At 34.5% G+C, this 25982-nt stretch overlaps 1 protein-coding gene and 2 pseudogenes across 8 annotated transcripts in view; 2 read left to right on the top strand and 1 right to left on the bottom strand.

The window, feature by feature from the left end:
* The window catches only part of LOC109489514, a 32771-nt pseudogene extending 16688 nt beyond the window's left edge, over positions 1-16083 (top strand).
* A 6998-nt stretch (positions 16084-23081) lies between these two features.
* Positions 23082-25982, bottom strand: part of XKR9 (XK related 9) — an 82035-nt gene continuing 79134 nt past the window's right edge. For all 8 annotated transcript variants that reach the window (XM_034668167.1, XM_034668166.1, XM_034668169.1 and 5 more), the window contains one exon: positions 23082-23780. In XM_034668167.1, the coding sequence (XP_034524058.1) occupies positions 23152-23780 (629 nt within the window). In that variant the 3' untranslated portion in view covers positions 23082-23151. The remainder of the gene's footprint in view (positions 23781-25982) is intronic.
* Positions 24146-25982, top strand: part of LOC109489513 — a 6513-nt pseudogene continuing 4676 nt past the window's right edge.

Genomic DNA, 25982 nt, shown 5'->3' with positions numbered 1-25982 from the left:
GGGGGGTGGGGGAATGGGATAGACTGGTGATGGGTAGTAAGGAGGGCACGTATTGCGTGGTGCACTGGGCGTTATACGCAACTAATGAATCATCAAACTTTATATTAGAAACCAGGGATGTACTGTATGGTGACTAACATAATAAAAAAAAAATTAAAAAAATAATAATAAAATAAAAGGGACAAAAAGAAATGAAAAAAAAGAGTGGAACAAAATAAAAACAAGACAAACAAAAGGAAAAGATCAATGAAATATAAACCAGTTCTTTGAAAATTCTGATGAAATTGAAAAGAAATTCTAGTTTAAAGAAAAACTCAATTATTAATATTTGGATTAAAAGAAGGAAAATCATGAAGATCCTACAGACACTTAAAAGAGAATAAAAGACTACTGCAAAGAAATTTAGGAAAAAAAATCTTTGATCACTTAGATGGAACAAATTCCTAAAGACACAAATTACCAAAACTGATTATAGTAGAAATAGAAATTCTAAATAGCTGTCATATCAATTAGAGAAATTGATTTAGAATTAAACCCTTCTTACAAATAAAATTTCAGGCCCAGATGGCTTCACTTATTCAAGCGAGTTATTATTATCTCAAATATTTGAGAGAGAAATAATATCAGTTCTTTAGAAAGAACTTACAAAATAGAGGAGGAGGGACCTCTTCTCAGCTCATTTTATGAGACAATTCTTTCCCTGATAATAATAAGAGGCAAGGACATTATAATAAAAGAAAATTTAAGACTAATATTTCTCATGTACATAGAGGTAGAAATCTTAATAAAATATAAGCAAATTAAATTCAGTGATACATAAAAAGTATAATACATTATGACCAAGTGGAGTTTTCCCAAGAATACAAAGTTAGTACAACGTGGGAAAAAAAATGTAATTCACCATATTAACAGAATAAAGGAGAAAAGACATCTGAGCATCTCAATAAATGTAGAAAATGCATTTTACAAACTTCAATATGCATTCATAATTTTTAAATCTCAGAAAACTGGGACTGGAAGGAAACTTCCTCACCTTGATAAAGGGTATCTACTAAACCTGCAGCTAACATCATACTTAATAATGAAGACAGTAGTTTTCCCCCAACAATCAGGAACAAGGCAAAGATATCTGCTCTAACAACTTCTGTTCAACATTGTGTTTGAGGTGCTACTAGTGAAATAATGCAAAAAAAGAAACAAAAGACATACAGTTTGAAAAGGAAAAGGTAAAACTGTCTTAATTTGTGAAAGAAATTATTGTGTACATAAATAAATGCTAAGAAATCTATGAAGAAAAAGCTACTAGAATTAATAAGTGAACTCAGCAAGTTTACAGGATATATAGCCAATATTTAAAAATTAGTTGTATTTCTATAGCTTAGCATGAAAAATTAATTAAGAAAATAATACCATTTGATTAGCCTGAAAATAAAATACTTAAGGATAAATTTAATAAAATATGTACACTGAATTTATAAAATATAGCTGAGAAAAATTGAAGACCTATACAGATGAGGACATACTGGAAAACTCAATAGGGTTAAGATATAAATCATCCCTTCCTAAACTGATCCAAAAAGATTCAAAGCAATCCTAATTAAAATCCAAGAAGGCTTCTTTGTAAAGGCTGACAGGTTAATTATATTTATATGGAACATTAAAAGACCTTGAACAATGAAAATAATTTTGAAGAACAAACTTGTAGCACTTACACTACTTATTTCAATACTTAACAGGTACAGTAATCAGAACAGTATGTATTGACCTAAGGACAGACATACAGAGCAAGAGAACAGGAGAGACCAGCAACTATGGGCGTGTGTGTGTGTGTGTGTGTGTGTGTGTGTGTGTGTGTGTGTATGTGTATGTATGTAGTCAATTTGTTATTTACAAAGGTGCTAAGATAATTCAATGGGGAATGGACAGTCTTTTCAACAAATTATGCTGGAACAACTGGAAAGCCATATGAAAAAAAAAATGAAATTCAATCCCTACCTCATACCATACACAAAAATCACCCAAAATAGCTCACAGACTTAAACATGAAAATTATAGAGCTTCTGGAAGAAAATACAGGAGAAAATCTTTAAGACTTTGGGATAGGCAAATATTGACTTGCTTTGGTCAATAAAATGTGAATGGATACGAAGTGGCAGCTTTAAGTGCCAGGGTATGATATAACATGCTCCTTTTCCCGTGTAATCATGAAAGCATCTGTCAAAAGGGAATCTCTGTCAAGCTGTGCAGAGATCCTTTGTGGATATGTAGCATGAGTGAGACTTAAATCTTTGCTATGATAAACCACTGATATTTGGGCATTGTTTGCTACTGAAGCATATTCTAGTCTAGTCTGTAATAAATGTTTTGTATACACATTTCATGGGCTATTTTTCTTAGAAATATAAGGTCTTAAGTGGCACTTTTAATCTAGAAATCTGGCAACTCATCAGTTGAGAAATTCAATCAAGCATGAAATTGGAGGTATGACCTCAATAAACAAACGTGCTGTTAAAGGTGACTTGTGTCTATCCTTTGGGCAAAGAAAAAAAAAGTAGAAAGGTATTATTAAAAGAATCCCAAGAAAATGATATGAAATAATTTCTAGTGAACCGCTGCTCTAGATTTTAAATCTCCATACTTTTATTCTACATAAAGATGACTCTGTACTAACAGCCAACCTCTGCTTTCTTACTAAGCCTAACAAGGATTACAAAGAAATGAAGAGTCCATTGCATAATTAAGGACTTATTAAATAGCTTGACTTCATGCTGGACTTTAATTCCAAATATTACAATGACACACTCACTTTTTCCATTCATTGTCTTTGTAGGTAGCAAATAAATCTGTGTTTTTGACTTTGAATACTTCCTCTTTTTAACTGACAAATGGAAGTTAGAAATAGTATGCCAAATTTCACCATGAAGCTATCAATTTCCTTCCCAGAGTCTGATCCACACACATTCCAAAAAATTAACACACAAGATTTAATCCAAGCACTTCTTCCTTTTCCCAAAATGTACAAGTTGAGTCCATTTTACAACAATCAGGATCCCAATTTTGCATGTGGAGTTTGTTAAGTGCTGTGCCAAAAGAAAAGTCAGCCTGGTGGGAAGAAGAAAAAAAGCTGTGTTGCTCTATGACCATGGCCAGTAGATCACACTCAGTTAACTTCTTTCAGGCATAATTCATCATGGACAGAGACAACGTGTTAACGCATGTTCTCTGGCTGAATTAGGCCATAGCCCTGTTGCCCTGCATACCATTATATCCATAGACATGCCAAATAATACTCCTTTTTCAGTTGGGCAACCCAAATTAAAAACCCCTCAAAGACATTTATAAATTGTTTACCTCACCATATCTATTGGTTAGATCTGTTTATAACCTCAAGGAACATTTCTGAGCACTCAGTAATCATAATATTGGGGCTTTTTACAAAGTAACAAGACCTCTCATAGTAATTACTGTGTAGTAGGTTTATCACAAAAATACATTTCCCTTGCGGCGCCTGGGTGGCTCATTCAGTTAAGCGTCTGCCTTCGGCTCAGGTCATGATCCCAAAGTCCTGGGAAAGAGCCCTGTGTTGGGACTCCGCTCAGTGGAGAATCGGTTTCTTCCTCTACCTCTGCCCCTCCTCACCCCCCCGGCCCCTGCTTCCCCCACCTCATGTTTGCGCACATGCGCTCTCTCTCTAATAAATAAAATCTTTAAAAAAAATACATTTCCCATACATGCATAAATAACCTTTAATGTTCTCATGATCTATTAATTTCCTATCAAACTTATGGACATAACATTAAGAAAATAATATCAATTCTCAAAACAATTATTCAACTGGAGCCAATAATTCTTTGGCCTTAAAAGTCTTTAAACTTTCACACCAAACTATCCCCCTTTATTTGATACCTGGCTAGAAATGGAGAAAATTGAAAGATTTTTCAAGTCTTAAAAAGTGAAAGCTTACAATTCATAAATTAGAAATCAAAGGACTAATTTTTCTGCCCACCTTCTCACAAGATCTTTTTATTTTTATCTTTGTAAATATTTGTGTGAATAAAAAGAAAGAGTTGCCATGGTATTTCAGTATGGTATTACATCCAGGAGATATCACCATTTAGAATATTTGCAGTCCATCAAATGAAACCTTACACAGCATACGTTTTTAAACTCTTATCAGTGTCATAAATGTTATAGGATTCCTGGCTTGTTAGCTTATAGAGGCTGTGATAACCAAAGCATTTCACAGTGTTTTATACTACATCTGATTGCCAAGAAATCTTTTTCTCCCTACTATCCCTGCCTATCATTAAACTGGGCCATTCGAAATCCTTTCAGGGTCAACACAAGTTGAAATTTGAATCATTAGGTTCCTTCATTATGGGGTATTATCCCAAGCATATAACATTAAAAAGAGATGCACATCATTTCTTTTGTGTTCTCTTTCACAAGTCTTTTGTTCAGAGATCAAGAAAGATCTACACAGATAGCAAACATACCTTAAGTATTTACAATGTTCCAGTTATCACACTAGACTCCATAAATACAAGAGTAATTAAGACACAGTTCTGGTCTCAAGTTGCTTATAGTCTAACAGAGAAAAACATCCTTTAATTACACAAACATAAGAGACATTCTCAGGGTGTTATGGTATTAACTTTCCCATGTATAACGAAAGTTTGGTACTTAGCTGGACCATCTTAAATAAACTCTAGCTATAAAAGTGTTCAACAGTACATCATACATGGCAAGCAAAACACTTTTATTTTGTATATTTTATTCTGCTTAAAACCCATTTAGAAAATTTTCTTGGCTTTTTTATAAGCCAATTTTTATTTATTTTTTAAAAGAGCTTACAAAAATCTGTTGATATCCAAAATTGTCTTTTTGCCAGGTCTAAAAGTTTCCTGCTACAGCAGGAATGGAACATCTGCTTTACTCAAATCTCAGGACACAGGGCTTAACAAGTTTGAGTGGGTTCCCTCAAGGTCTAAACACAGGATACCATTAGTGGACACAGCCAAGGAACATTTTATGTATTACCAGCCTGCTATCAATAGCCATAGGCCACATTTTATTCTGAGGTCATCTAACCTCATCTTCATTTATAGGCTAATGTCATGAGCAAGCCAGATTAACTAAAAGAGTCACTTGCTCTACAGATAGCAAGCATAATATTTTTTGAAGTATATCAACAGCTTTCCTCTTTTATATAGCATAAAGACATCCTAAATTATCTATCTTCCTTGTAAATTGGGGTGATATTAAGGTTGTTGCAGCATTAAAATAAAGAGAAATAAAAGTTAGTAATCACTTGGACCACAAAATAGAATTTTCAAGTCAATGTGGATAAGAAATAGTCCTTAAAGTCAGGCTTTATATGAGAGAAAAGGATTTTCTAAATTCCTTTATGTCCATTTAACAAATGAAGACACAGATCTGACTGACTTGATCACAGATTTTTCTATAAAAGAAGTTCAACCACTCTCACCACTTTTACTCAACATAGCACTGAATGCCCTACCCACAGCAATTAGACAACAAAAAGAAATAAAAGACAACCAAATCATTCAGGAGAGAGTAAAACTTTCACTGTCTGCAAATGACATGAAACTATATGCAGAAAACCCTAAAGATTCTACCAAAAAAAAAAAAACTACTAAAACTGATCAATGAATTCAGTAAAGTTGCAGGATACAAATCAATGTAAAGAAACCTGTGGCATTCCTATACACTAATATTGAAGCAGCAGAAAGTGAAATTAAGAAACAATCCCATTTACAATTGCACAAAAAAGAATAAAATACCTAGGAATAAACTTAACCAAAGAAATGAAAGACTTGTACTCTGAAAACTATAAAATATTGATTAAAGAAATTCAAGACAACTCAAAGAAATGGAAAGACATGCTAATGGATTGGAAAAACAAATATTGTTAAAATGTCCATACTACTCAAAGCAATCTACAATTTTAATGCAATTCCTATGAATATACCAACAGCATTCTAGTTCACAGAATGAACTAAACAATCCTAAAATCTTTATGGACCCACAAAAGACCCCAAATAGCCAAAGCAATCTTGAAAAAGAAAAATAAACCTAGAGGTATCATAATTCCAGACATCAAGATATCCTAGAAAGCTGTGGTAATCAAAACAGTACGGCAATGGTATAAAGACAGACAGATAAAGAGAACACAACAGAAAACCCAGAAATAAACCCACAAGTATAAGGTCAATTAATCTTCAACAAAAGAGGAAAGAATATGCAATGTGAAAAAGACAGTCTCTTCAACAAATGGTGTTGGGAAAACTAGACAGCTACATGCCAAAGAATGAAATCAGACCATTTTCTTAGAAAATACACAAAAATAAATTCAAACTGGTTTAAAGAGTTAAGTGTGCGACCTGAAACCATAAAAATGCTAGAAGAGAGTACAGGCAGTAATTTCTCTGACACCAGCTGCAGCAACATTTTTCTAGCTATGTCTCCTGAGGAAAGGGAAATAAAAGCAAAAATAAACTACATCAAAATAAAAAGCTTCTGCACAGAGAAGGAAACAATAAAACCAAAAGGCAACCTACTGAATGGGAGAAAATATTTGCAAATGACATACTCAATATTTAATATCTAAAATACATAAAGAACTGATACAACTCAATACCCAAAAAACAATCCAATTAAAAATGGGCAGAAGACATAAACAGACATTTCTCCAAAGACATACAAATGGCCAACAGACATGTGAGAAGATGCTCAACATCACACATCATCAGGGAAACACAAATCAAAACCACAATGAGATACCACCTCACACCTGTCAGAATGGCTAAAATCAAAGCCGCAAGAAACAAGTGTTGGTGAGGATGTGGAGTAAAAGGCGTTTTCTTGCACTGTAGGTGAGAATGCACACTGGTGAAGTCACTGTGGAAAACAGTATGGAGATTCCTCAAAAAGATAAAAATAGAACCACTCTATGATCCCGTAATCACACTACTGGGTATTTACCCGAAACTTACAAAAACACTAATTCAAAGGGATCCATGCACCCTTATGCTTATTGCAGTGTTATTTACAATAGCCAAATTATGGAAGCAGCCCACACATCCATCAACATATGAATGGATAAGGAAGACGTGGTATGTATGTATGTGTGTGTGTATATATATATACACACACATATATACAATAGAATATTATATTCAGCCATAAAAGAGAATGAAATCTTGCAATTTGCAATGACATGGATGGAGCTAGAGAGTATAATGGTAAGTGAAATAAGTCAGTAAGAGAAAGACAAATACCATATGATTTCATTCACATGTGGAATTTAGGAAACAAAACAAATGAGCAAAGGAAAAAAAAGAGAGAAAGAGAGACAAACCCAAGAAACAGACTCTTAATCATAGAGAACAAACTGATGGTTACCAGAGGGGAGGTGGGTGGGGGAGGGGGTTAAATAGGTGATGGGATTAAGGAAAGCACTTGTGATGAGCACTGGGAATCACCATATTGCACACCTGAAACTAATATAACACTGTGTGTTAACTAAGTGGAATTAAAATAAAAACTTAAAAAATCTGGTCAAAATGGTAAATGTTACGTTATGTATATTATACTACAATAAAAAAAGAAGATAGTAACTATTAAACATTAAAATAATGCTTTATATGGTGCTTTGTAATAATGTACTCTATGAAGTGAAGTCTCCAAGGGATACATGCTGTATAAATTACATATCTTACTTATCAGTGTGAATTTTCAACAGAAACAGACTAATCTATTAATGAGTAAACAAGTAAAACTGCTAAAATATTTAAAATAAAGATCAGTAATAATTTCCTCATCAGAAGCCTTAGCAATTTACAAACTAGTTTGCGTATACATTTTGTTCTTACTTAATACACAGAATAAGAACAGATAAAAATATGTTGTTGTAACAGAATTTGAAATAGCTATAGAATAATACCTGCTACAGACCTGCTAGTTTCACAATTGAATAAATATTTTTAAAACTCACTGTATTCATTCTGGAACAAGTACCTTAACAAGTGAATATTAAAATACACATTATTTGAAAGTAAAAACATGAAAGTATATGGTGAAAACAAGCAAGCTAGGACACTAAGTCCTCTAAAGAGTTAAAATAAGCTGTAGTCTGTGAGCGGTCACCCTCTAGAACCATGTCTTCATAAATTTGATTCATTTATAGAGTGTTTTTGATGATAGGCAATTCTTTGCTGAAAGTTAAGTGCTCTTTTATATGAATAAATAAAGAAGGCTTTGGTTTGAACTAATACATTATTTTGACAAATGTTTATTGGAAACCCAATTATAGGTTCATAAATCAGGGTTCTTTGTGATCCATCAGGTGAGCTCACCAATGCCACCAGATGTCACAGTGCATACCAACAGGGTAATTAAAACAACTCCATGGAATGCTGTCCTTCTAAACAATGACAGTAGCCAAAACAGAGGAAAAAATAGATTAATTTACTGAAAATGCTTTTGCAATATGTTGTGACCATACCTTAAAGGAAAAAGAAACACATTCGTTTTCTATTTACTGCTAGATTAAAATGACAAGGTCAAAGGGTGCCTGGATGGCTCAGTCAGTTAAGCATCTGACTCTTGATTTTGGCTCAGGTCATGATCTCAGGTTTGTGAGATCAAGTCTCACATTGGGCTCTTCACTGGGTGTGGGGCATGGAGCCTAAGATTATCTTTCTCCCTCTCCCTCTGCCCCTCCTCACCTCTCTCTTTAAAAAAATAAATAAATAAAATGACAAGATCAAGAATGATACATGATCTGTCAGTTGATTTTTGAAATTCTTCACAAAGGGAAAAAATCCATCTGCATATATCCCATGTCTCAACTATGTCCTTAGAAGAATTATTCTTTTTTCCTTCTTTTCCTTCCCTTCCTTGTCTTCTATCCCCCTTTTAAATAGCTGTTATTTCCTGAAGAAGTGAGTCCTATTAATAAGGCCTAGTATACCTGGGCCAATATAGCACAATTCAGCTATATAGTGCATGGACCTGAGTTGTATGAGAAATTGCATGATAAAAGTTTACATTCTTCAATGTCAAAAAGAAAACAGTTGGCAAGACAATTCTGGCAAAACTACAAACTCATTTCAACTGAAAACTGGAAAAACTTTTAACTCTAAAGTTTCTTGAAGTCCCTATATAGGCTAAATGTACCAACCATGAACAGGGAGGGGAATGAGGTATATAATGAAAGCACACATTTGTATATTATAACCAAGAGTAAGATATTTTCTTGACATTAGCTTATCTAAACCTAGTGAAAGATGCCAAAAAATCAGATCTGAGTGATTAGCATGATAAATAAAATAAAACGTAAGAATTCTCTCTTAATATTGCAAATTTGTTATAATTATCTGTAAGCATTTTATTTTTTTATAATAATTTTTTATTATGTTATGTTAGTCACCATACAGTACATCCCTAATCTATAAGCATTTTAAATCTTGCCTTGTTGTCTGTTAATGACTCAGGTTTGCTTTCTATGTAGGTAAAGTATTTCTTCCTTCATAGAAGAATGATACATACAATAAAAAGATATTTGAGTATTTTCTGGGATGGAAATAGAAATTTTATGCTTTCCTTGCGGCGCCTGGGTGGCTCAACCAGTTAAGCATCTGCCCTCAGCTCAGGTCATAACCCAGGGTCCTGGAATCAAGTCCAGGCTCCCTGCTTAGCGGGGAGTCGCTTCTCCCTCTCTCTTTGCTCTTCTCCCTGTTTGTGCTCTATCAAATAAATAAATAAAATCTTAAAAAAAAAGAAATTTTATGCTTTCCTGTACAATAGAGCTCAAAAGGGCTTCTGCTCTTTGTTTACACATTACTACTTAGCAGTAGAAAATGAAGGATCTCTGCCTGTCCCTAATAATCACAAGTAATTCAGGCCAACATGTCAGAGATTTGCCTCTAGATCAGCCAGCCAAATCCACATGAAGTACCAGTTGAGTAAGAGCACAAATGCAGAACTCTATTTTACTCTATAACTGCACTGCCCAAGCCTGCCGGCTTGACTGTTGCTAGTAACATAAACAAGGGGGTGAGTGACAACTTAAAATGCTAGCTGTTCAGCTACTCCAAACTTAAACCCAAGAAACCACGTCACCAAGACTGACTTAAAAAGGTCAATGTCTAAATACAACTATTATTTGAGAAAGACGAAAATGTTACCATTGCATCATAAGAAAAGTGTTTAGAAAGAACTGAACTGGGAGTTGGGTCTCCAAGCATCACTGATTTGATATTATCTGGACCATTTCATATGAAAAAGAGTTCTATTTAAATGGGCGCCTGAAGGGCCCTGAATTCCCATAACGAATTAAGAGACTTTTTCATTGTCTTGAGTTGAATGAATCTTCACAATATCAGGTTAGTGGACAGTTGTCAAGAGCAACAGAGTGCTATGAAAGTGTCATAACAGTACAAAGAACTCCACTGACTCACTCCCAGTCAAACTGGAGAGAATTATTAAAAAGCAAGCAATTAAAGCCTCTGGAAATGGTCCTATGTGTAAACAGCAAATGAAGAAACATCTATTCAACAAAACCTAAGAAATTTCCCAAAAGATAGGTGAGAGTCTGTGGTATTTGAATTAAGACCATTTCTTCCACCCCACACCCAGCACAGTGAGGCAGACACTCCACTCAAGACTGCTGTAGCTAGAAACACATGGCTCCTTCTTTCCCTAGTTGTCTCCCAGAGGGAGGAACTTCCTTCCTGGAAGCTAGCAAGATTTTAATGTTTCTCATCTTGTCCCCAGTTGCCTATTGCTGGAGGTAAGTCCCAGGAAAGTACAGTCAAGAGGTGGGAGCTCCCTCCTTTCACCGAACTCCCACTTGTGGAACTGAGGCTCCTACAGTGGAGTGTCACTAATAAAGAAGCTTGCCATTGTCCCCACTCCAAGCTACAGTCCTAGCCCAGAGATTTTGCCTGAGGAAGAAGCAGCCATAAAACAGATAGCTCCTGATCCCTCCACAAAGAAACTGAGTTCATTTGCAAAAGAGCCTGGAGAAGTTTAACCTAAGAGCACTCTCAAGAATAGGGGAGGCTGTGCTAAAAGGCAATTGGAAGAACTGTGTATGTAATAAAGAAAAGGCCTAGGCTGTGGGCTGGTCAGTAGTTTAGAGAACTGAGGAATAAGACAGCTGGGAGGAGCCCTCCTGGGGTCAGAACAAATATCACACTGATCTCAGAAATTATTCTGTCTAAAGAGCCACAGTTCAATTAGATTCATTTGTAGAGGAATTTATGCCCTAGGACATTTTTGTAAAAAAACAGAGCAATCAGGAAGCAATTATTGGAGTTTTAACGGCTGATACAGTCAGGGAAAGAGTGGTGAAGGGCTCTACCACTGCTGGATCATCTCAAAGTGACTGTGGGCACACCTAAAAGCTATGCCTCCCAGAGGAGCAACACCAAATTCTTAACCTTGGGCGGGGGGGGNGGGTGGGGGGGGGGGGGGGGGGGGGGGGGGTAGATTGCACTAAAATGATCCAGCCAATTACTAAACAAATAAACAAGTAAGTAACAATAACAAGCTCCAGAATAAGGGTACCAGTGCCCAGAGTTACTAAAATACATTATGTAAATTGTCCATAAAAATTACCATATCAATAATACGAACAAAATTGAGAAGCATGCAGAGAGACAGAAACGTATGACCCATACTCCAGAAAAAATAAAAGCAGGCAACAGAAACTTCCTGTAAGAGCAATCAGAGGTGTGATTTAACAGAAAAATATTACAAAGTAGCCATTATAAATATGTTCACAGAAATAAAGAAAACCATGTTTAAAGAAGTAAAGTAAGGTATATTGACACTGTTGTACCAAATAGAAAAATCAAAAAAGAGATAGAAATTATTTTTTAAAAGAATCAAGTGGAAATTCTGGAGTTAAAAATGCAACAACTGAAATTAAAAATTTACTAGAAGGGGATCAACAGTAGATTTGAACTGGCAGAAGAAAAAATTGATAAACCTGGAGATAGATTGATAGATATTATGTAAACTAAAGAACACAGAGGAAAAATAATGAAGAAAAATAAACAGCCTCAGAGAAATGTGAAACACCATTAAGCACAATATACAGATAAAGACAGTGCCAGGAAAGAAGAAAAGAAAGATCCATAACCAAGTGGATTTATCCCAGGAATTCAAGGTTGGTTTAGCATCAGAAAATCAGGTAATGTAATACATCATATCAATAGAACATAAAACAAGTCATCAATAATCACCTCAATCACAAAATCATCTCAAAAGAATTTGAAAAAATCCATCACCCCTTCATGATAAAAAACATTAAATAAATCGGGCATACATAGAAGGGGATTTCTTCAACTTGATAAAGAGCATCCATGAAAATGCACAACTAAAATCATGATTTATGGTAAAAGACTGAAAACTTTCCCCCCTAAGATGAGGAACAAAACAAAGATATCTGTTCTCATCACTTCTAATTCAACACTGTACTGGAAGTTCTAGCCAAGAGAATTGAATATGAAAAAGAAATAAAGGACATCCAGATTGGAAGGGAATGAGTAAAACCATTCCTACTTGCAAATGATATGCCCTTTTATATAGAAAATCCTAAGGTACCACTAAAAAACTATTAGAACTAAAAAATGAGTTTAACAAGTTTGTAAGACACAAGATCAATACACAAAAATTAGTTGTATTTCTATACACTGGCAGTAGACAATCTGAAAATGAAATCAAAACAATTTCATTCACAACAGTATCAAGAAGAATAAAATACTTAGGAATAAATTTAACAAAAGCAATATAAAAAATTCATACTCTAAAAACTATAAAGCCTTACTGAAAAAAATTAAAGAAGATCTAAATAAATGGGAAAACATCCCACAAACATGGACTGAAAGACTTAACATTGTTAAAATAATATTACTGCCCAAACTAATCTACAGATTCAATCCCTATCAGAACCCCAGCCAACTTCTTTGTATAAATTAACAAGCTGATTCTAAAATTTATATGAAATTGCTAAGGACCCAGAATAGTCAAAACAATTCCAAAAAAGAAGAAAAAAACTAAAAGGATTCCCAATTTCAAAACTCACTTCCAATTTCAAAGCTTACTACAAAGCAACAGTAGTCACCACGGTGTGGTCCTAGCACAAAGACAACATAGACCAAAAGAATAGAGTTGACAGTCCAGAAATAACCCCATACTTCTGTGGCCAACTGATTTTCAACAGGGGTGCCAAGACCAATCAATGGGGTAAGAATAGTCTTTTCAACAAATGGTGCTGGGACAATTGGATGAAAAGAATGAAGTGGGATTCTTCCCACCATATACAAAAATTAATTCAAAATGGATTGAAGACCTAAATGTAAGAATAAAAACTATGAAACTCTTAACAGAAAACATAGCGGCAAATATTGATGACCTTGGGGGCACCTGGGTGGCGCAGTCGTTAGGCGTCTGCCTTCAGCTCAGGGCATGATCCCAGTGTTCTGGGATCAAGCCCCACATCAGGCTCCTCCGCTAGGAGCCTGCTTCTTCCTCTCCCACTCCCCCTGCTTGTGTTCCCTCTCTTGCTGGCTGTCTCTGTCAAATAAATAGAATCTTTTAAAAAAAAAAGTATTGATGACCTTGGATTTGGCAAAAGATTCTTAGGTATTATGCCAAAAATATGAATAGCAAAAGAAAATTGATAAATTATGCTTCATCAAAATTAAAACTTTTGTGCTTCAAAAAACACCATCAAGAAAGTGAAAAAAATAACCCATGGAATGGGAGCAAACATTTGTAAATCATATTTGATAAGGGACTTGACTCTAGAATATATAAAGAACACTCACTAGTCAGTAACAAAAAGATAAATAACCCAACTAAAAAAATGAGCAAAGGTTCTGAATAGACATTTCTCCAAAGAAGATATACAAATGGCCAATAACGCGTTTATGAAAAGATGCCTGACATCATTAGTCTTCAGGGAAATACAAATCAAAACCATAAGATACCATCACTAGGCGGCTAGAATCAAAAACTCAGATATAAGTGTTGGTGAAGATGTGGAGAAATTGGAACCCCCATACACTACTGATAAGAATATAAAATGGTGCAGCCACTTTGGTGAAGAATGGCAGTTCTTCAAATAAACATAAAGTTACCATATGACCTAGCAATTCCACCTGTAGGTATATACTCAAGAGAAACGAAAACATAACTACACAGAAACTTGTACAAATGGTTATAGCAGCATTATTTATAATGGCCAAATAGCAGAAACAACCCAAATGTCCATTAATGAACAACCAGATAAACAAAATATAATCTATTCATACCGGAATATAATTCTGCATAAAAAGAAATGAAGTACTAATACATGCTACAACATAAATAAACTTTGAAAACAATGTTAAGTAAAAGAAGCCAGTCACAGGGTCACATACTATATAATTCCATTCATATGAAAATCCAGAATGGGAAATCCATAGACAGAAAGTAGATTAGTAGTTGCCTAGGTCTGGGAGCAGCGTAAGGGAGGATAGGAATGGAGGGTTGTATTACTGTTCTCCAGAGAAACGAAATCAATAGGATATGTGTATATATAAAGAAAGAGATTTATTTTAAGAAATTGACTCATGCAATTGTGGAGGCTCTTAAGTCCAAATTCCGCAAGGTGGCTAGCAGGCTGAAGACCCAGGATAAACTGATGATGTTGTTCAAGCCTGAAGATCAGAAGCCTTTCCTATTTAGAAGAAATCAATCTTTTGTTGTATGCTGGCCCTGAAACTGATTAGATGAGGCCCACCCATGTTATAGAGGACTATCTACTCAAAGTCCATATATTTAAATATTAATATCATCCAAAAACACCTTAATAGAAACATCCATAATAGTGTTTCACCATATTTCTGGGCCCTGTGTGTGGCCCAGCCAAGTAGACATACAAATTAACCATCACAGGATCGATAGATAAAGGTACAGGGTTTCTTTCTGAAGTGATGAAAATGTTCTGAAATTGCTTGTGGTAATGGTTGAACACTAAAGAACACTGAACTGTATACATTTTAATAGGTGAATTGTATATGAATTATACCTCAATAAAGCTATTTTTTCAAAAGGAAAGACTACCACAATAATCTTTATACTTTTGGAAAATGCAAACAAGTTTTTTTACCCAAAATTTTTTGAAAAGGACTTTTCATCCATTGACTACCACAAAAACACAAATCACTCTCTGGAGGTGATCAATCAATTAAGCAACAGATATTTACCAAGCCCTCTCTTAGCACAGTGCTAAACACATAGACAGCCCTCAGAAGTAAACACTGATAGTTTGATTCATTGCCCCCAAAAAGAATCAGATGATTTTCCTAGTGCTCTATGGAATTAAATTTATTCTATTCGTTTTTCCAGGGAATCAGAAAAGTAACATAACTACACTGCTATTGCAAACTCTATGCAAAGTCCTCTGAGGGTTGCAGAAATATAATCCCTGATCTATGTAAGCTTATAATCTACTTAGCAAGACATACTACTAGACAAAAAACTAAAACTGTAAGTAAAACTACTGTTTAATCTTAAAGCAACCATACCTGAGAGATTCTGTGGTCCATAAAAAATTAAGAAAATAATACTTACCAACAATTATTTAATGAAATCTTACCATTCATATAAATGCATTATAATAGGCATGATGGCTTCAAGGTTCTTTGTGGAGCTGGAGTGCTGGTCACACAAGCCCTCGGGGCCCATGGTCCCAATGCAGTCCCTGCAGTCCATGGCATCTGGAAGTGGTGTTCCTGTTGACGGCAAGAAGGTGTATGGGCTAGAGAGGAAGGTTATGATGGCTGAACAGAAGGGACTGGACCCATACAATATGCTAGCCCCAAAAGCATCTTCAGGAACCAAGGAAGTCCCTAATTTAGTCCCATCTATCACCAAAAAACAATAGTGGGCTGCATCTGTGAAAAGTAAACATCATCTGGTTGTGGCTGCACAAAGGGGAGACCTAGCAATGCCCTAGCTGTGGAACCCATTACTAGTTGATGCCCCCACCAGTTGGCCCATTGAGCCTTTGCATTAACTTACTCAAACTGTAAAGTTTCTTCTTTCCAGTAAAGACCCTTGGCTCCATCCCCCATTAAAAAAAAATGCATGTTCACATATATACACTACATGCACATATTCATGCATATTTCCAAAGGCCAGCAAGTGATTTGCAGTTTAAGCCTTAATCCTGATCTCATCAATAACTACTTGTATTTAGCAGTCTCTATAGATCATACTGTCTACATATGAGAAACAGTACACACTACGCAAGAAAAAAAATAATGAAAAACTAAGATGTTGTTACATACAAAAGGGTTAAACTTCTTTGTGATATAATTCCAGGGTTTTTATGTGAGTATTCATATTTTGTACATGTGGAAGCAATTTTACAAAGGTATAATGACATCAAAACCAAGTTCCAAATATACTGCATACTGGGGGGAAAATGTCAAAAACAGAAAATTTCAGAAATGGTTACAATCTATAAAACACTATCATATATGGTATTTCACTGATTTTTCACAATAGTCCAGGAAGATAGTTGTTACGGCAGAATTCTCATTCTACATATACAGAAACTGAGAGATTAAATGATACATCACAGTCACAGAGGTAATAAAGTCAAGGCAAGGAATCAAACTCAGATCTTTGGGCTTTCAAATCAAAATTTCTGCAATAGAATGAAAATCAATTGCTGGTTCAAGCCAAGATGTCAAGATACTCAGAAATATGTCTATGACTCTACAGCTACTATCTATCAAAATTAATTTTTTAAAAGTAATAATAGCCATAATAAAGGTAGCTGTCAAGTTCTGTACTAGGTCAGACAAACAGAAAATATAACAACCCTGCAAACTACATCTTTTGATTTTTCTCTAATCCTTGTCTACCATCAAAGGAACATATCTAGAAGAAAAAAAATTACAAGTCTCCTACACCATGTAGATCTTTATGTTCTACCAATTGAGGTTCAGTATAAACTTAATCTACTAAGTTTATAATATCTTTAAAAATTACTTAGGTCTACTTTCATAAAATAAAATTTGCGTCTTAAAACAATAAATAACACTTAAGTGTAGAATTATCTCCATAACAAACTAAACCTATTATCAAAATGTAGTCTCTTCGGGAAACCACAAACAGTTCCTGTTAACCTCAAAGATGACTAGGTATATGTGCAAATGCCCACTTAGAGAAGTCCAACTTTTAATTTATCATGATCATGAAACGGGCTTTAAAGATATATTATACATCTCTGACCCCCGCAATCATAAGGACACGCTTTGATTTATGTTACAATTAAGAATGAGCCTCAAGATACTGTACAGGAAATTAATGTTTGGCTTTGGTGTTCTCATGGCTTGTAGGAATATTGAAGTTGATAGCATAAACCAGGGAACCTATTAAGCAGCACATCCAATTTGTCCATGGTTCCATTGCCCTCTAGTGGCTATTTTGAAACTAGTTATTAACAGCATTCCTAGCCTTTGAAAGGGAGCAAGTGCTTCTCAAAGCACATAAGCAGACACAGCATCAGCAACACCTGGGAACTTCTTAGTCATACAAATTTCAAGCCCCACCTAAGATTTAGTGAAAAGAAACTGTGGATGGTGCACAGCAATCCGTTTTAATGTATCCTCCAGGTGATTCTGGATGCATAGTAACTTTGAGAACCACTAGTCTAAGGGAAGCATTTTACTCATATATGAAGTAAACGTGAATGCAGATATAGGTGCATGTGATGATTAATTCTGTGTATCAACTTGACAAGACTAAGGGATGTCCAGATAGCTACTAAAACATTATTTCTTGGTCTGTCTGTGAGGATGTTTCTTAAAGGGATTAGCATTTGCATTGGTGAATTGAGTAAAGCAAATGTCCTCCCCAATGTGGGTAGGTATCATCCAATCTATTGGGCCTAAATAGAACAAAAAGGCAGAGTAAGGGCAAATTTGTTCTTTCTCTACTTGAGCTAAGACATCCATCTTTTCCTGCCCTCAGACATTGGCACCTCTGACTTTAAGCTTTCAAATTCAGATCAGTAAATACCCCAATAGCCCCAAAATTCTCAGGCCTTCAGACTTGGACTGAATTACACCACTGGCTTTCATGGTTCTCCAGCTTGCAGACATCATATCATGGGACTTTTCAATGTCCATAACCACGTGAGCCAATTCCTATAATATCTGCTCTTACATGTATATGAACCCTAATACAGTATATGTGAGTGTTCTTTTGTGAGTATTGCTCATAATTATTCCTATGCTTTTTCTGAATTTCAAAAGGCCTTTTATATGCACAGAATACTCTAGGAAAAGCTTACATTTATTTGGGGAGACCTAAAAGTGCTATAAAGCCATGACTGGATTCTATAGAAAACCATAGGATAAAATGAATAAAAGTAAATTCACTGAATATTAAAAATTCATTTTAAGAGCTTGCTGACTAACCAAAACATCTAACCAGGATCCACCTATTTGTTCCTTGTCTATAAAATCAGTGGAAAAATGTTTGCTCAATGAATTGAATATTCAATCCAGGTTTGTGTGGGGAGTTTAATACTCAAGCTCTTTAATGTATGTATATTATTTTCTACCCATTTTTCCATTACATAAATTGCTACTTCCCATTATATATATTGTTAATTGAATTATTCAAACTACCAGTGACAGAACCTTAGCCACATCCTGAGCTAAGACCAAAAACTATTTATTTTTTTAATAATTTATTATGTTATGTTAGTCACCATACAGTATATCCTTAGTTTTCAATGTAGTGCTCCATGATTCATTATTTGCGTATAACACCCAGTGCACCATTGCAATATATGCCAAAAACTATTTAAGCCAGACTTTTTAAAAATTGTGTTTTGGGTAAATAATTCATAATTTTTAAATCGTGTAATTTAGAGTCAGCTCTAGGCTGCTGATGGTCACTTAATCTGTTCATCAGATAAAGTCAGCATGGTTCTACAGAAATTAAACTAGAAGTCACAAAATATGAGATTTGATCTTTTGGCAAGTAACTTGTCAAAAGCATATTTTTTCCCAGCTAAAGAGTAGTGGAAAAATATAATATCTATATTACTGGGGTTTTGTGAGGGTCAAGCAAGTAATAATAAGGGAAGATTAAATGTTAAATAAAAGGAATTTACACCTCATGTTTAAGCAAATACCCAGAAAGGATGGCAAATATTACAGAGTACTGAAACTATTATTGATTAATAAAAAGATGGCTGTAGCCTCTACTGCACAAAGCCCTTAAAAATAACCACTATAAACTCTGGACAAAATATAAGAAAAAAACTACCTGAAAGCACTTGAGAGGAAAAAAGCAGGCAGACATTGAAGAGGTCAACATTTGTAAGAAAGAATGGCACTGAGTGAGGACAGACCCCAGTCAACATACTGAGTACAAAAACACAGAAAACCTGCAATCTTAAGGTGCAGACAGAATATGGAGTGACCACAGTAGCTGAAAAGTAAGGGTGAAAATCTGAGAGAGCCAATAGAGAGTAAGTCTTATTCCATATATTAAGTCTTCCTAATTCTCTGACTGACACTGAACTATACATATGAGAGGCAGAATCCAAGCAGCACACCGAAGACTTAGCAAATAAACACTTTTTATAGTTCGAAGTTCAAGTTAGTGGTCTGCTAAAAGAAAAAAATGCATATTCTTCTCAATAAAAAAAGGATCAAGAGAGATCTAAAATATATCATTCATAACATGCTGGAACAGACACATGAGAAACAGGAAAATGTGACCTGTGCTCAAAAGAAAAGGCAATCAATGAAGACCAAACCTGAGATGATGCAGATATTGAAATTAACACACAAGGATTTTTAAAACATCTATTATAGTTACAATAAAGGATATAAAAGAAAATATGCTCATAATGAATAAAAAGGATACAAAATCTTAGAGAAATAAAAACCATTTAAAGAAATGGAAATTCTAGAACATAAACATAAAATCTTTGAAATTTTTTAAAAAGCCATTAGATGAGCTTACAGCAGATTGAAGATGAAGGAAAAAGTCAATGAACTTGAAAATAAATCCAATAATTATTGAAGAACAAAAAAAATAAATAAATTGGAAAAAAATGAACAAGCCCCTCAGAAATGTATGGGATAACATCAATAAGTCTAACATATATGTTAACGGAGTCCAAGAAGAGAGGCAAAATGATAGTAAGAATATATGAAGAATAATGGCGAAAAACTCTCTAAATATGGTAAAAGACTAAAATTTATAGATTGAAGAGCTCAGAGAACCTCAATTAGGAAAATACAAAAAAAAAAACTACAAACATAAACACAGTAGTCAAACTACTGCAAACAAAACACGAAAGGTAAAATCTAAAAACACCCAAAGAAAAACAACAAATTACATATAGGGGATAATGACTTCAATGATCACTAGCTTCTCATCAGAAACAATGGAGGCCAGAAGTCAGTGGAATGAACTTTAAAATGCAAAAAGGGGGGGTGTGGTAGGGGGGGATGTCAACCCAGAACTTTATATCCAGCAGAAATATAAGAATGAAGGAAAAATAAAGACATATTCAGATAAAAGAAAAAAACCTCAGCAACAAACCTAAACTACAGAAAATGCTAAGAGACATTCTCCATGCTAAAGGGAAATAACATAAACATTTAAATCTTCAGTAAGGGATGAAAAGCATTTTCTTTTTATGATTTAATGTCTTTGTCCTTAATGACTCAAAGATTCTGAGTAAAGTGCTACTAAGTGAGCCTAACTTCTTCTCCCATCTTCACTCTCTCAGTGTGTGAATATATACACATACCACCAAACATGCAGAGATAGGGAGATATGCAATAAGTGAGGTTCACACTACAAGGATCAGGTGCCCAGAGTAAACTGCAGAGTCCCTAGTTCCTGCAAAGTTTTTCCATGCCGCCAAACCTTCTCAAAGAGCAGCACAAGAGACATCTTATTGAGTTTATATACTCTATAAATATAACCCTTCTGTTATTCAATATTTTGTTTCATTTACTATAAAATGAAAATCACAAACAGTAAACATTCTGAAAGACAGATGGTCAGTTTCTATAAATGCTTCAGTAGGTAACCTTTTCAAGGAACAGAACTCTATTATACATTTGTTTTGTACCCGTTTTGTACCCACAATAGTACCTAACCTAGCAGAGTGCTGGGCACAGAGTTAGTGCTTAACATTTACTTATTGTTTTCAAATAGGGTTGATAGTTGAAATGCATTATATCTAGTAAGTTTACCCTTCATTCTGAAAGCTACATAGCAGTTTTACACTAAGTTATAAGACTAAATGTGGAAATGGAAATTTTTTCTCCTGGTATTAGAGAAGGCTATCTTTTGAGGACTCATTCATTAAGACCCTACCCAAGGGAAAGAAAGGGTAAGAAACTGAAAAAGATACGAGAATTTGATGGGAAAACATTATTTCCAGGAGTTCAGCGTAATCCACTTGTCTTCCCTATTTACTCCTAGGACCAAAATTTATCACTTAGTATAAGGAATAATGCAGAAAACCATTAATACATGATTTGGTTACTTAAAGTCCTTTCCCTATTTTTTTAATCACTTTATTTTACTTTGTTATTGTTGAGCTATAATTCTTTCTACATTCTGGTAATAACACCTTAACAGATAAAGACATTTCCCCAAAGAAGATATACAAATGGCTAACATCACTAGCATCATTAGTGATGCTTAACATCACTAATAGAGAAATGCAAATCAAAATTATAGTGAAATATCAACTCACACATTTTAGGACAGCCACTATCAAAAATACAAAATATAGCAAGTGTTGCTGAGGATGTGGAGAAACTGGTACCATTAGTGGGATTGTAAAATGGTGCAGCCACTATCAAAAACAGAATGGAGTTTCCTCAAAAGATTAAAAATAATTTACTATATGATCCAGCAATCCTATTTCTGAGTATACAACCAGAAGGGATGAAAACAGGATCTCAGAGAAATACTTGCAAACCCATGTTCACAATGATATTACTCACAATAGCCAAAAGGTAGAAGGAACCCAGCAATGGATAAACAGAGAAAATGTGGCATATACATACGACGGAGTATTGCTCAGCCTTTAAAAAAGAAGGAAAATCTGTCACATGGCACAACATGGATGAACCTGCGGGCAATATGCTAAGTGAAATGAGCCAGTCACAAAAAGACACTCTATGATTCCCCTTATATAAGGTATCTAAAGTAGTCAAATTTATAAAGACAGAAAACAGAACTGTGGTTCCCAGAAGCCACAGAGAGGGAAACAGGAAGTTGTTCGATGGGAGTAGAGTCTCAGTTTTGCAAGATGAAAAAGTTATAGAGATGAACAACAAGGTGAATGCTAGTTAATGCTATTAAACTGTACACTTAAAAATGGTAAACTTGATGTTTTGTTTTCTTCCTCTTCCCTTCTTTTCCCTTTTCCTTTACTCAATCTGCCCCCAACTCAAAATATATGCACTGAATCAACAAAATAGAAGAAAGAAAAATGTGCTTTCTGCTCTTCTCTCTTTGCAGTTCTCCACAAGCATTAGTTTTAGTTCAGAAACAATGAGGGACTGAAGGAGGGCACGTATTGGGATGAGCACTGGGTGTTATATGCAACTAATGAATCGTTGAGCACTACAATAAAAACTTAGGACATACTATATGCTGGCTAACTGAACATTAAAAAAAAAAAGAAAGAAAGAAAGAAAGAAAGAAAGAAAGAAAGAAAGAAACAAACAAACAAACAAACAAACAAACAACAAGGGAAAAGTTGAAGGGAAGCTCAATTCCAGGCTTCTAATTTGGGGGAACCAGAACATTTCTTCCAATTCAGGTTCAAGCTGGCAACTCTACTAGGCAAGAAGGAAATGTGTTTGAGTACCCAAGATCTTTAAAACCAAATGAAAAATTAATTTAAATAATAAAATATTACTATGCTCTTCCACATTTATAGTTAATGTACTAAAACTGATCTCAAATTAAAGGCAAAAATAAGGAAGAACACATACACATAACATTTTCTTTATTAACCAATGAAACAAACAAACAAACAAAAGAGATCTTACAAATGAATAGCTATTCCATTAGAAAATACTTCATTCTACAATCTCTTTGAGCTGCTTTTCCATCAGTTTCATCAGGTTTTGTTTCTTCATTTCTGTTTGGGTGCAAAGTCCCATAATAAACAATAAGAAAAATAATTCCAAGGACAAGAGTAAGACCTATAGTGATACTGATAGACATAAAATAGTCTGAGTTAAAAATAGAGACTGGGGAAACCCAGAACACAACCAATATCCCCCCAGTGGCCAGTACTCTTACAATATAATAACAAAACATTGGACATTTGGTATTCTGTCCCTTAATATTAAAAAATGTAAAAGTAAGAATGAATCCAACAACAATTCTGTATAAGAATTCCATACTTATAGAAGCACAAAACTGAGTTTGCTTTTTGAATGCCCACAATATCCCTAAAAACCAAAGAAATAACAACAGAAATAATGCAATATTAACATTTAAGAATAAAAGAAGTACAACACTCAGCATCCAAGATAATAATGTAAACAACTTGTAAAAGAGGTATGTGAATCTGGGACAGAATCCATTAAGGAGATTTTTATCAGGCAAGGATTTTCTTAAAGCTACTTGATAATCAACAGTTGACCAAGAAATAGCACAGCAAGAAACCATAATGGCTGCATCTACAAAACAAAAAATAAAAAATAGATATACTGTTACAGGAATAGTAATAGCAATATTAAATTACTATATGCCATACACACTTTATCTGCATATACACACACCCACAAACACATCCGGTACTTTATATATTCTTTTCATCTAATCCTTTGAAGTAGATATTAATATTCCCATATTACATATGGAAGAATTGATGCTTAGAAAATACACATATTACTTATGTCACACAACTAGCAAGTTGCAGAGAGTTGAGATTTGAAGCTAAATCTGCCTGATTTCAAAGTTGGTGTACTTAAATGCTATTACAGACTGCTTTATATGATTTTAATTAAATTCACTATACAAATTTTATTGAGCAACTGGTATAATGGAAACTGCACACTGTGGAAGTCCTCTAAGAGACTACAGTTACAGTCCTAGCTTCTCCAGTCTCTTTGGCTTTGACCTTGAACATATATTTAATTCACCAAGAGACAGCATAATGGGGGGCAGCAGTAAGAAGGAAGGAAGAGAGGATAAATATATATATATATATGTATATATATATATAAAATTTAATGTAAGGCTATATATATATATAATTTAATGTAAGGCTAAGTATATATATATATACTTATATATATATATATATAATTTAATGTAAGGCTAAGTATCTAAGTATCTACAAGCTCAATTTCCCATTTCTTTAGATGATGAATCAAATAAATATATCCTAAAACTTACAAATTTCTATAGACTTGACATCTTTACTCCTTTTCTTCCCCAACAAATAACAGAAGTTCATTACTACTTTGAAAAGGCATGCCATTAGCCCCACTGTCAAAGCTGGGAACTTTTATAAAACTGAAAGCAAAGATATTAGAGGATTAGAAAGAATTTAAAGAAGAATAAAGAATGCTATTCCTTCCCATTTAGTCTCATTGAAGGTCTATATATTAGGATAAAAAGGCAGACAAAATAAATTGACCTATTGAAGAAGATTATAGTGATTTTAAATGCTTTGTCTACTCTCCTGGTTTTAGCATATTCCATTCTGGACCATACAACTAGCTGGACTTTTTTCTTTCTTCTTTAATTCAAACATATTTTAATTAAAGCACTACTTTCCCCTAAATTGTCCTACGATTTTTTTCTCTAATTAGTTTTAACTTCTACCAAACTAATACATATACATAACGATTGAACAAATAAACAAAAACAAATTAACAGATATGTATAATTTAAAAGTCACTAAGCTTTATCCCGCCTCACCTCTCAGTCACAACTCCCAGAAGAAATTACTAAAACTCTTCTAGCATTTCTTCTGACATTTATCGCTGTATTTCTAACTAAAACAAATATTTTTACTTTATCTGCTTTAGACACTGCTTCTTGATTTCTTCTTTGGAAAGAAGAAAATTTAGCAAATACACACATAAATACACACCTTCCTTGCATTTTCCTCTCCCTCCATCTGCCACCACAGTAACATCAATATTTTTGGTAAAAGTCAGTATTTGGTGTTTACCTTATTATAACTACATAAGTACAGATTTTTTTTACTGCTCAGCCAGGTATTACACTGATATATTTCCTTTCTTTTAAAACTATTCATTGTTCCTTTACATGCTTAGTTTTTCATAATCCTATCAATATTTCTTAGGAAAATCTTCATATTATTACTTAGTAAAACTCCCCTATATACACATCTATTAGTTTGTTCCTTTCTCTCTCTCTTTTTTTTTTTTTTAAAGAATAGGATCCTATTGATCTAAGGTGGTTGTTCTCAAGGTTTGATTTTTGCCGTCCCAGAATTTCCCTTCACTTCTCTTTGGTGTTAAATTCCTGTTTCCTGTTCTCAAGTCTGTCTTGCTTTATTCTCATGTTTTGATCAAGCATTCTCCAGATATTCCTGAGAGGAGTTGCACCTAAGCAAAAATTTTTGAGACCATTATGTCTCAAAATGTCTTCATCCTACCTTCACATTTGATATACAAGTCTTGCTAGAAACAGAATTGAAAGCTAAAAAATGTGGGACACCTGGGTGGCTGAGCCAGTTAAGCATCTGACCCTTAATTTTGGCGCAGGTCAAGATCTTAGGGTCCTGAGATCAAGCCCGGAGTCAGCTCTATCCTCAGCGTGGAGTCTGCTTGTTCTTCTCCCTCCGTTCCTCCCACCATGTGCTCTCTCTCCTCCCCCCCGCCCCCACCCCACAAATAAATAAA

This window comes from Ailuropoda melanoleuca, chromosome 9 (genome assembly GCF_002007445.2).
Source record: "Ailuropoda melanoleuca isolate Jingjing chromosome 9, ASM200744v2, whole genome shotgun sequence".
NCBI lineage: Eukaryota > Metazoa > Chordata > Mammalia > Carnivora > Ursidae > Ailuropoda > Ailuropoda melanoleuca.
The sequence above is the reverse complement of the archived record's forward strand: the minus strand, read 5'-3'. Positions and strand labels throughout refer to the sequence as shown.